The sequence below is a fragment of the Oreochromis niloticus genome, linkage group LG17 (assembly GCF_001858045.2).
Source record: "Oreochromis niloticus isolate F11D_XX linkage group LG17, O_niloticus_UMD_NMBU, whole genome shotgun sequence".
NCBI classification, from domain to species: domain Eukaryota; kingdom Metazoa; phylum Chordata; class Actinopteri; order Cichliformes; family Cichlidae; genus Oreochromis; species Oreochromis niloticus.
This window is the reverse complement of record NC_031981.2, coordinates 11330020-11343265: the sequence shown is the minus strand read 5'-3', so window position 1 is coordinate 11343265 and position 13246 is coordinate 11330020. Positions and strand designations below refer to the sequence as shown.

General features: G+C 40.3%; 1 protein-coding gene across 6 annotated transcripts in view; it reads left to right on the top strand.

The window, feature by feature from the left end:
- Nucleotides 1–13246, top strand: part of plxna4 (plexin A4) — a 244786-nt gene that overhangs the window by 19892 nt on the left and 211648 nt on the right. For all 6 annotated transcript variants that reach the window (XM_003445006.5, XM_019346942.2, XM_005451648.4 and 3 more), the window contains exon 2: nucleotides 7232–8580. In XM_003445006.5, coding sequence (XP_003445054.1) covers nucleotides 7336–8580 — 1245 coding nt within the window. In that variant the 5' untranslated portion in view covers nucleotides 7232–7335. The remainder of the gene's footprint in view (nucleotides 1–7231; nucleotides 8581–13246) is intronic.

Genomic DNA, 13246 nt, shown 5'->3' with positions numbered 1-13246 from the left:
ATAATGAAATTTAGCAACACTGATTTGTTCATGGCTCCGAACAGGTTTGTAACTGCCTCCCAAAGTAATAGTTTTTAATTACTGTGTTTGAATAGGAACAATTGTTAGCTTGTGTTTCTTTTACAAGCAACATGTTATTATATGTTAAAGTGCAGAAGTGCTGCAGCAGGTTTGCCTCCTGGATCTAAAACAAGTAATTGTAGCTGGGGAACTAAGGTCCTTTGCACACATGGCCATACATACGGGTCTGTCTGTGTTCTGTACACATTAGTGTTCGTGTACACATCAGTGCAAACATCTTGAACCTTTCCATTTTGCTAAGAAATAGGCGTAGGGATTTATTAAAACGTGCCAACAAATGTCATATCATGATATCAATGATACCGAGATGCCATGTCTTTATATTTCCTAGCAAACACAGCAACGATAAGATAAGCCCAGGCATATCTGACAGCAACAGTAGCACATCAGCCTCCGATGAACAAAGGGAGTTATTTCAATAACATCCAAAGTTTTGCTAACCTTAGCAGCACTAGCCTAGTTTTCTCCCTTGCTCGCATTCCCATCCCTCTGCAGAACATGGTTAAGTGTTGCCTTGTTTGCTTCGTTATAATGCAGTGCAAAATTTCTGACAAAATTTACATGCAGCCGTCATTTTAATTTATTTATTTTTTTTACATGAAAATACTGCAGAAGAGCGTTGGTTAGCATGACTGCTATCTGTTTACTTTCTCCTCATTTACAACCTTCATTCACTGAGAGAGCAAGAGGTGGCATCGTAACATTGTTAAACTGGTAGTTGTCGATGTACATTAATAAAATAGGAATAACACCTTTAACGGACGACTATTTCTGGCACCTTCTAGCAGGGGCAGCATTTTTAAAATGTCTACTCAACTAGTTACAAACATTGCTAAGTTTTACCTTAATTTCCATTGAAAACACTACCTAGGCTGCCTTTGTGCTTTCATTTATGTTTTAATGTGTTACTGTATATAATGCTGTGTCACTACAACTGCACTATAACGCTGCTGCTCCTGCTGGCACCTTGTGGCAATAGATTCACACCTTATTTGCACTAATAAAGGCTGCTGCCTGCGAGCTGTAATCACTGATGAATTTTTTTTTTTTTTTTTATCAGTGATTGCAGTGAATGAGAAATATCATTATCAAAAATCTCCTTGAAATATTTTGATGCAATTTTGAGGCTATATTGCTCAAGACCACCCTAAAAATAACAGGAAAATCTGGCTCCTTTTAAGCAAAATATAAACAAATCAGCTGTGGCTCATTTGATATTTTAGGTTTAAGATGGAGACAATGGAGACTTTATGTGGCCATATGTGTATACAATTCTTCAAAAAATGAAAATCTCCAATGAAAGTCAAGTTATAACAGTATCAAAACACAAATTGAGACTGTCATACCTTAAACAAAATTGAGGAATTGTCAGAACTAGCAATAAAGAGCAAGGGTTATTAACTGTGTGATAAGATGGTCAAGCTGTAAGCTCATTTTCTTAATACTATTTCTAACATCGTAGAAATGAAAATGTGAAGTGCAAAAGCATGCATATACATCAACATATCAACAGACCTTGCACACAGTTGTTTTTCAGTTTGAACGTGTGTAGCTGGGTATTTGCCAGCATTGCTACTCTCCATTTGCAGTGTTGGTATGATTTTTTTATGCAGAAGTGTAAAGTCAGAGCATATGTCGTGCTGTGTTGTGGTCCAGAGGTTTGTGTGTGTTGATTGGAGTGGGGGTGTGCGCGAGTGTGTGTTTGTGAATTTGTGGGTTCTGCTGGGTGAGTGCAGCAACGCTATGTTTTCTTCCAGTCCCAGTGTGTGGCTGCAATGCAGAGTGACGCTCATTCCTCTGATCAGTACAAGGGCTCAGCGTGGGAGAGGGGTGGGTTGAGTTTTCGAGGGGGGGGGGCGATGTTTAATATGGGGAGAGTTCCACTCCAGTCAGTACAGCCACTGATCTGGGACACACATCTCTGTCTGCTAGTTTTCTTTCTTCATCTGCCTCTGTGTCACTGTCTCTTTCTGTTCTTCCTGTCTTTCTCATCTGTGTGCTCTCAAAGTTCCAGTCCCACACTGGTTCTCATACATACACAAATGCATACACTTTGCTATTAACAATATGACAAGTGCAGCTATGCGCAACCACTACTTCTGCTAGTGCCCTTTTTCACTCCGCTACTACAGTACAGTACATCACATCTCACACCCAATCCAAACCTCCTTGACCATTAGCACTAACAGCCTCCCATAGATCTGTGCAGTCAGATTGAGTGGACAGGCAAGAGTGGATGTATAGCCTGATGCTGTGCTTATAGGGGCCTTAGTCTGTAACACCATCCTTGCTGTACCAAGTCTTGCCAGCTGATATAAATCAGAACAATACACACCAATATTACATGAAAAAAGGGGACACAAATGGACTGAGCAATGGCTAACACCACTACCACTTAAGCCAAAGCCACAGAAGGATGATGATTATTTAAAATCATCTGTCCATTCTGAAATCATCATCATCATCTTTACATTTCAAGCAAGTGAACAAACTACTTTCTTGTCTTTAATCATTGTCATCACTGCCAGTTCCTTTGATAAATGTATTGTCATTCATCCACCCCCCCTCCCCCTTGATCCTGTGAAAAATTACCCAAACAATCTGCGAACATCGTTTTCTCTAGAATATAATGAATTATCTATAATTACTCCCCATGTTGCTCACTCATAATCTCCTAATCCCATTTGACTTAGTGTTTTTCTATGTCAGTTATTTTTTTGAGCATTTTTACTCTTTGAGAAGTTAAGCTGTTTACCAAAGGCTTTGACAGTTTCTTCATTTCCAAGTCATTTCTTCAACATAAATGCCCCCTGTCACGCTATAAATAGTAGAAGATTATTCTGTTGAGGCTTGCTTTTTGTTGTCTCCTTAAATTGTCATCTCTAGCCAGGCCTCTCCGTTACACAGTCGTCTGCAAAGCAAAATGGCTCCTGTCATATCAATAATGGTTTCGCTTAACATTGTTGTCCCTGAAATTAGCTTTACATCATCAAATGATAAGATGTATTTTTGTTATTTTTATTTTGTTTTTCTTGTTATCTATTTCATGAGTAAAAATGACATTTTTACTTATATGTTAACTAATTGGGCAGCACGATGGTGCAGTGGTCACTGCTTCCTCACAGCAGAAAGGTCCCGGTTTCTGATCCAAGCCTTTCTGTGTGGAGCTTGCCTCCCCACTCTTGCATAGGTTCTCTCTGTGCTCCAGCTTCCTTCTTTAGTCCAAAAGTATGTCGAGAGGTAACTGGTGGTTCTAAACTAGTTATAGGTGTGAAAGTTAGCCTGAAGTGCATAAGTGGAAAAAAGATGGATAGATTTTGATTTACGTCAATTTGCAAAACCGAAATGTTCAAAGATAGTATGTTAAGTTATCATACTACTTCTTAGTTATCATACTATCTTGGAACATTGGCTTTTGCAAGTTGACGTGAAACAAAATTTCATACCTGCAGGGCAGATATGCAGGGCAGGTGCTGATGCTTGGTCAATACATTGGTGCATCGCTACTTCCTGTCTGTGGGTTGTTTGAGGTTTGAGGAAAAATTTCAGACTGTGTGCATGAAAGGCAGGTATAACTCTTCTCAACCAAATGTGTTGGTTTTTTTTTTTGTTTGCCTGCATAGTTGTGATGTGTAGCCGTGACAAGGATGCACAGATATTGAGAAACTCTGTTTTCTCAATCCTCTTTCATCTCCTCTTCTCATTCAACAGTTTCCCTGAAAACAAGATACCACAATTAAGTTGTGAAGATGCATGAATGTAATGTAAATGACAGTTTCAGTATGTCTTCCCTTTTACGTTGTTGTTTTACAGTAATCATGTGATTTCTTCTCTGACTGGCTCCTGACAGCTTTTAAAGGCAAAGCAAAGTGAGACAATGGAAACATACCAATTATTTTTCTGAATGCTGAGCTTAAACTCTGTTTTTGAGTTACAGAGATGGAGATAATGCACACAAACACAGGCGCGCACATGCAGTGTTGTTTTTTGCCCACAGCTTCAGCGATACTGGAAGTGTGTTCTGGAGAAAGAGTGTTGATCATGAATTCTTTAACAGGTTTTGATGTCTACGGAGCTGCGAACACATGATTGTGTGCAACAGTGTGTGTGCTATTTTACTTATATTTGTAGTGTAATTGTACATGACAGATAGCCTAGAGCAGCCAGACACACAATTAGGTCACATAACTTCAAGTCTCCTTTACCTTTTCTCATCCTATCTGCTGTATTTGCTTGCATATCTGTAGATGTAACACATTTGAATTAGCAATGCAACCATAACAGTTGAGAAGAAGTTATTGCTGTCATGGAGTAAATTTGGACTTGTTCTAAAGCATAATTACTTCTCATTCTTTTAACCACCTGTTGTACCTAGGTTTAAAATGAGCGTGCATACAGAGGCAGTAAAGGGAAAAGTCGGACAATAATGGCACATAACTAGAGCAAGATGAACTATGGTGTGTGAGTGTGCACACTCAGAACTAAAGCAGGCTTTAATTAATGGACCTTGATCAACAGCAGGCATTCACAAACGGCATCTAAACAAGGTTGCCCCACCCGTCAGTGAGTATAATTGCATTTCAGCAATAGATTTGTGAGGTATACACTGTTATCTCGGGGTACTGCTGATGAAGATTTTTTTCCCCCAAAATGTATTGTTTTTTAATTGGAAAGCACTAAATTTCTTTCTAAATTTCTTTCTACAGTCTTTTTTCATTGTTTTTTTTTTGGGGGGGGGATGTCATTTGTGAGCGAATGCTGTATTTTTTACTCATGATGGATGTGAAGGTGATATAAAAGCATCTACCCCTTATTTCTCACTATGTTTCATGCTCTTTTGTTCCCCATTTAGTCTCCTTTCAACTTGCCACCTTCGATTCGGTCTATTTATATATAACATATAACTATAGATTATAGATTATAAAGACCTGGAAAAGTCAGAAGGACTTTTTAGTGGAAAGCTTTTAGCACTTGCAGAAAAATATACATGAATAAATAAATTCTCCAATTATTTTTTTATTTTGTTCCAACTGCCATATTTGTTTTTGTTTTTTTTACATTTTCAGATATCAGATTTGTTTATAATGTTTTATGCAGTGTTGGTCACTCTATATCTGTTGTGTTTGTCCCTGAATTTGAATCTACTGCATGCTTTTTTTTTTCCATGTTCCTGTCTTGGCCGCTTATTTCTCTGTCCCGTCTTATGTCTCTGTCATACCTATGGTAATGATTGCTCTTTGCACACACATCTGAAGCCATGCCACCTCTCTATATCAGTTTTTATCATTTTCATCACCCTCTCTGGTCCTCTTATCATGAGCTGAGAGGTTCTGCTCTTCTCCCTCTGCCTGCCAGGAGATAGAGGGGAGATTGGTGAGATTGCAGTGAGGTTGCATTTTACACCGCCGTGACTTATGATTGCTCGAGTATGGACGTAAAATAAGATCCATGGCAAGATAATGTTGGGTAACACTATCGTTTATGCATTCAAGTGTCCATAATGATCTTGAAGGAAAAGGCCTCCAAAAAAAATTCAGATTTTTAAAGTCTGCAAATTTATAGTAGCAATGTGGAAAATGTGTTGTTAGTAGTTGGAGAACAAGAACAAGTGCAGATGATACTGAAACTTTTATCTTTATTTTAAAAACTTTGCAATGAGCAGAGCTGTGCTGTTGCTCTGCAAACCTGCCTTTCTTAAGGCAAAAGATGTGCATGAAGTGTGACAGACAAGCCCTCGCATTTTACTTCAACTTCACTATGAGTGACACGTCAAGACTTTTTCGTGTCTTCACACGACACGCTCAGACAGCAGCGCACAGATTGCTATAAATTGAATATGATAAGAGAAGATGATGTTTTTTGTGCTGCTTTTTTAGGTGTTGCTTTATCATACTCATCTCTTTAGTACTCTTGGTAACAAACTGGTGTATGCTAGAAAAATACAGCCCTATATTTTTAAACAATCCCGGCAGTTTGGATTCAGTAACGTGGAGTTTAGTGAAGCTACTTTTGGCTGTCCCCTTATTCACAGGGGGTTGCCTCAGCAGGTAGCTCAGCATGTTTTATTTAGCAGATTTTGACACTGAATGTCTTTACTGACACAACCCCAGAGGGATTTGTGTCTCCTCCTGGGATCAAACCACTATGCTATGAAGCTAATATTGTAGAGTTTAATATGTGGTAATTTTAGCTACAGGACTTTGTTATTGTATTTATCACTAGTCATAATACCCAGCTTGTAACTTGCATTGGGTGTAGAGAACATACATAGGGGACCCCCATGTTTCCAGGAAGTGCTGTGTTTTCTTTTTGATAATCTGTGCAGGTGTGTGTCTTAATGTGTGCTGAGTGCTTTGACACTAAAGCTATAAAAGCTCTACCTACTACATCGTGCGTCCGTTTCATTGTCGTTTGATTTCATGTAGTGTGTGTGTTTGTTATGGCTGCATGTGCAATGCTGAGTGTGCAAATGACCTGAGGACCACAGGGAAGCTTATTTCTGCAACCGCTTGCATTTTTTCCCTAATTGTACCTTTTTCGGCCTTTTGTGTGTGAAAGCACGTGTGTGTGTGTGTGTATGTAGGTGCTTTAAAGAGGGAGAGATGGTCCTTTACTCTCTGCTAGCAGTGTCAGCAGGTGAGCTGCCCTATTGGGAAAAAAGAGAGAAATCGCCAAAGCATGCAAATTGCTACTCCAAGGGGAGAATCAATTAGGTGCATGGCGAGTGGAGCAGAAAAGCAAGGAGGGGTGGAAAGGGGCAGGGTTGCATGCGGAGAGATGGTGCAGAGCCATCGTGATCACCTCCTCTGAGACGATGCTTTACTTCTCTTCTCTGCGCCCCCCCCCCGCCCCAAAATGATCCTATTCGCCCGAGTGGTGTCTACATGCCAGCTTTTTAGCTTTTTAGAATGCTGCAGTACCTCAGCCTCATTTCTTTTTTTCTGTTTAGCCCATTTCTTATAAATTGCTCTGGAGTCTCAGATGTATGGCCTCTTCACCTGTTTTACTCATTAAGATGTTCTGGCCTATCTGTGCCAGATAAAATTAGAACATAATAACTATCAACACAATGTGACAGTTGCCTTGAAGACAATCTCTTGCATGTTCATGTTGCCGTGTTTCATTAGGTTTTTGTCTCTTTTCTCTTTAGGTACAAGATGTCTCCCATCTGAAGAGAGGCTTCATCCTGATAGGCCAACAGTACTGGATTGTGCCTCTGTCCCTCTCCTCACCAGTCCCACCCTCAGTGCAGCCATGACGTCCTTCACTAGGATACGGACCTATTTCTTACTATGCTGCTTCCTATCTAGTCTGGTGCTTCCTGTGACATCACAAACAGTGGTGCAAGCTCCACAGACTCATACCGCTGGCTCCCAAGTGATCACAGCATTACTTCAGGAGGAGGAGTATGCATCATTTCATGCAGAGAATCCTGAGTGGACATTTAATCACCTGGCTGTGGACTATCGTAATGGCAATGTTTATTTGGGAGCCGTCAATCGCATATACAAACTGTCCCCAAACTTAGAGGTCCAAAAATCCCATGAGACTGGCCCAGATGAAGACAATCGCAAGTGCTATCCACCACGAATTGTCCAACCCTGCAGTGAGCCACTGACACTCACTAACAATGTCAACAAGATGCTTTTGATGGACTATCGGGAGAACCGGCTGCTGGCTTGTGGCAGTCTCTACCAGGGCATTTGTAAAATCCTTCGTCTGGATGACCTATTTAAACTAGGAGAGCCCTTCCACAAGAAGGAACACTACCTCTCTGGTGTTAATGAGAGTGGTTCTGTGTTTGGTGTCATTGTTTCTTATGGCAACGCCTCTCCAGACATGCTGTTTGTAGCCACAGCAGTGGATGGCAAGCCAGAATACTTCCCTACCATCTCTAGCCGTAAGTTGGCCAGAAACTCAGAGGAGGACGGCATGTTTGCATATGTCTTCCACGATGAGTTTGTGGCCTCTATGATTAAAATCCCTTCAGATACCTTCACTGTCATCCCAGACTTTGACATTTACTACATTTATGGCTTTGCCAGTGGGAACTTTGTTTACTTTCTGACACTGCAGCCTGAAATGGGAGGTGGGCCGACCACTGGATCGTCCTCTGCTGGTCGAGAACAGGTCTACACTTCTAAGATAGTCCGCCTCTGCAAGGCAGACACTGCATTCAACTCCTATGTGGAGGTGCCTATTGGATGCATTAGCGACAACGTGGAGTACCGATTACTTGAGGCAGCCTACCTGTCAAAAGCTGGTGCTATCCTGGCACGCTCGCTAGATGTGGCACCAGATGACGATGTCTTGTTCGCCATATTCTCAAAGGGCCAGAAGAGACGTCCACGCCAGGCCTCCCAGGATTCTGCATTGTGTGTTTTCTCTCTGCGCAAGATCAATGAGAAAATCAAGGAAAGGCTACAGTCCTGCTACAAGGGAGAGGGCACCCTGGACCTGGCTTGGCTGAAAGTCAAAGATATTCCCTGCAGCAGTGCGGTAGGCATCACTTTAGCACACACTGACTTTTGTCGGTGCACCAATTTAATGACAGTACAAGGGCAGTGAGATGCTGATAGAGAAAACAAGGCTGTAACAGTAGATTCTAATTATTCCACACATACTGTACCCACACAAGTACAAACTACTTTATATGCTGCATTTTGTTCTATGGCATCCGGTGCTATAATCCAGTCCAGGACATTAGCTTTCAAACATTTCAGTCTTAGTAAAAGGACATAAGTGTTTGAAGTAAAGCAAACCACTGACAATTTCTCGTTTTCATTACTTTCCTGTTGAAGAGCCTTACAGGTGACTACCTTTAAGGAAAGTGAATTTTGAAGGTTTTATCATGTGTTAGTATAATGAGATTGGGTGCACTGTGGGAGGGCTTCACAAAAACTGTGTTCTTGGGTGGGTTCACGCTCCATCCCATTACGATGAGATGTTAACCATCCACTGCCTCTTTTAATCCGCTCGCCCTTTAAACAATGCAGCTGAATGCTCAGCCAAATTACCATAATTCCATTCTCCATAACAGCATTACAAATTCAGTGATTCAGTTCATTTGATTTCTCACTTTGTGCACATAAAAAACAAGGTTAAATTGGCTGTTACATGTTTAGACCACCTTCACAAGCAGCCAACGCTGTTTCATGTGTTTTTCTTGATCTCATATTGCTCTGCTAATAACAGCTGCGAACCTGAAGAAACAGAAAATTACCTTCACAAGAGTGATTCTGTAATCTTTTGCTACATGGCAAGCATTGCTAAATAAAACATGTGCTCACTTGCCAAATTTTCCTTTTAACAGGTCATAAACAATGGGTGAAGACAAAACCAAACTAAAGATTTCAATTTTTTAGTGTCTAAATCAAAGGTTTATTGTTGATGGTTGCCCCCAAGGAAGCATGTACTATAAATTTGTATCAAGAGTACTGACGAAAACTCAAAATATAAATAATATTTTACCAAAAATGAAATTAATAATAAAAGTAATAATGTTTGATCTTTTTTACATAACTATTTCTTAACAAATTCAACTCTATTTCATCTAAGGAACATAAACTTCCTCTTGCCGTCCACACCATATAGTTCTGACCTCAGTTGGGCACTGCATCGAGACATTATGAAGTTGACCCTCTCTTGTGTTTGGCTCTGGAATCACAGTGTTTATCTATTAATCCCTCTGTGGCACAGCACACGTGCCATGGCACCTTTGTCTGCTGCTTGAGGGCCTGATAAATCATGCCTAGGGTGGAGCTGTCAGCAGGGAAAGGAAGTGTGAGGGAGCACACAGGGGTTAGCGCTGAGAAATGATGCCATTTCAGCATGCGCCACCGCCAGCGCATAAATTAGACCCTGCTGAACAAGTGACGGTGGACTCTGCAGGAGATAGATGAGCTGTGACACACACACACATACACACACATGTGCAGCCACACTTGTGAGTACGGCTACTGGAGAGATGGAAATGGAGGCTTTTAACGGCAGAAAGATTTTCTAATAAAGTAATGGCAATGCTTACATTCTTATGTGATATGCTTGCTGGTAGATTTAGGAAAATCTAAATGAGCTGGGCTAGAGCTGAAGCTAAAGACTTAACCAATCCTACTAAAATGTATATACACACAATATGCAGATGAGTCACAGACTTATAAAGATTATGTGTTTAAAATCTAAAACTAAAGACTTGTAAACAAACTTAACTTTCACCTGTGCCTGTGATTGATGGTATTCTTTGTAATATCCTGTGGCTCATTTTTATGAATTTTTGCTTATTAATTCCAGATTAGATCCTTTCTGGGTTAAATGATGCATGACAGCAAGGGAAATCAGATATCTTCAGATACATAGTTGAAATTTTTTGTTCATATCTATTCTAATTGGTGCATTCCTTGGGTGTACAATAGTGACTCAGGCTCATACTATACTGCACACACAAATATTTATAATCTTTTTGGTTTACTTGGCTTGGATAACTTCACACTTTTTCTTTTTTCTCCTCGATAAAATTGTTATTGATCTAATAGATAAATTACTAATCTTTTTTGGACCAACTATAGAATTCAGATTGAGACCGTCCACTTTAAGTACACCCAGTCAACTGACTGTGAATACAAATATCTTATAAGCCAATCACATGGCAGCATCTCATCACATTTAGTCATGTAGGCATGGTCGAGACGGCTTATATAAGTTCAAATTGAGCATCTCAACAGGGAAGAAAAATGATTTGCTCGACTTTTACTGTGGAAAAGAGGAAATATCCAGTGAGTGGCAGTTCTGTGTTTAAAAAAATATGCCTTGTTGATGTCAGAGGTCAGATGAGAATGGCTGACTGTTTTGAGCCCTCAGGAAAGCAACAGTAACTGAAATACAACCAGGGTATGCAGAAGAACATCTCTGATTGCACAACGTGTTAACTGAAGTATATCGGATACGTTCTGTCAGCTGGAAGCCATTGCCTGGTCTGATGAGTCTTGAGTTCTGCTACAACATTTGAATAGGAGGGCCAAAATTTCCCACGATAAACATGAAAGAATAGGTCTGGTTCAATTTCTGGAAAACATTTTTTGTGCTGACCTTTACGTGTAGCCATCTTCTGCTTTCATCAGGATAACATACCACATCACAACACCACATCAAATCATCTCAAAGTGGTTTGGTTAGTTCACTGTACTCAAATTACCTCCACAGTCACCAGATCTCAATCAAGTAGAGCATCTTTGAGCTGTGGCAGAATAGGAGATTTGGATTAGAGATGTGCACCTGACAAATATGGAACAACTGCACGATGTTTGTGTGTCATGACCAAAATCCCCAAGGAAGGTTTCCAACATCTTGTTGAATCTATTTCATAAAGAATGAAGGCAGTTCTGAAGGCCATCTGGTACTTGCAAGATGTAACTAATGAAATAATTGGTGAGTTTACATGGACAGTTGTCCAGGTGTCTTTGTAGATACTGTTCATTCATAGAACCCTTTTGAAGGGTTCTGTGGATGATTTTTAAAACATTCGTGGGTCACATCATGTAAACAGTGCCTTGACATCTTGGAGTGTTCATTGACCCACAGGAAGTCATTTCCACTATTTTGTTGTTAGAAATATTTTCCTAGCTTTTGGTGTTTTACATGGGGATATTGTTTAGTATAATTTGCCCTGGTCAGTGTCCTCTTGCAACAGAAAAAAGTAGCAGCTTTTGAGGGGGAGAACCCCCCCCCTGAATAATTCTGGTCCTTTAAAACGGCAGATCATTTCAATCAAGCCAATGGGAGCAAAAATGTCACTTCTTCCTTCAATTTTAGTAATTTTTTTTCCCTGTGGTGGCCTGCATGTCACGATGTGTTGGTCATTACTGTTAGAGGGAACTTAGATGAGAAGGAGCCTTGTGGGTATGCCCCTTTATCTTGCCCTCTTCATTATTCACTATTTTCCTCTTTCTCACACATTATGTTCCCTGCTACTCGCTTTTTCGTATACTTTTTTCCCTTTCAAACGCTGTCGTATTTCCAACATGATATGTTTTTCCTCCAATTAGGGAGAGGATGAGCAGCCCCAAGGCTCATTAGAGTAGTCTGGCTGTATGGACCAATGTGAACACATTGGCGCATGCACACACACGTACACACACTTTTGATATGGATGAAACACGCTCTCAGCCAATGTGGATAAACCTAACCACTCTCTATGCCAGAAAAGATGCATCACAGGCATTGCCACAATGTCCACTCGATACTAGTGGCACTAATCATATAGTAGCATCACATTATACTCACAACTGTTAAATAAGTTTTGATTACATGCATTTTCCTTTTAAGCATAGTTATTTGGAATCTATGAAAACAATAGAAATTTGATCAACCACTTTGATTTTACTTATTTTATTAAGTTTTGCTATTAAATTAATAGCAAAACCTATTTTTCATATTATGGATGTTGCAGTTTTTAGTTTCCATTTTATTCAGCAATGCAAAATTTAGATTTCTATATTTTCTTCATTGTTTTGTAACAACATATTAAGTGTGAATAATGTGCAAAGGCACATTAACAGGATGCAGGGTGAGGCTAGGGCTGTATAAAAATGCTTACTCTTCCTCAGACCTTTGATTCCCTATGCCATTTTTAAGAGGCTTTATGTTGTAATGAGAAAGATGCAAAGAGGGAGAAAAGGAGGAGAAGAAAGGAATCTACAGAGAGGGTGAGAGAGCTTTAGAAACTGTGTGTGTGGCTGGGGTGGGGTGGGGGGTGATTCCTCTCTACCCCAAATGGCCATGCTTGGCTGAGCCACATAATGCATGCTCAACAGTATAAGTCTGCAAAGGGTCTGCATCCATAGATCATAGTGAAATGGCATGTGACCTATAAAAAAAAGAAAAAAGGAAAAAGCTTCCTGTTCCCATCACTGTGTCAGCAGAAAAAACAGAACAACAAAACAGCGGGATTGCAGTAAATTCACTCTCTGCTCTGTTCTCACTCATCCTTGACTTATTGCTCGCTTCACATGCCACTCTCCTTTTGCCTGTCCCCCAATAGAAATACTTACCATCCTTGTTTCGTCTCATTGTCTTGGAGTCTCTACCCCCGTCTCCTTTATTTCCCCTTACAGTGTTTTCCACAAGTGCAGAGAGGAATACCCTCGAACCACGGACGAGAAAAGCGCAA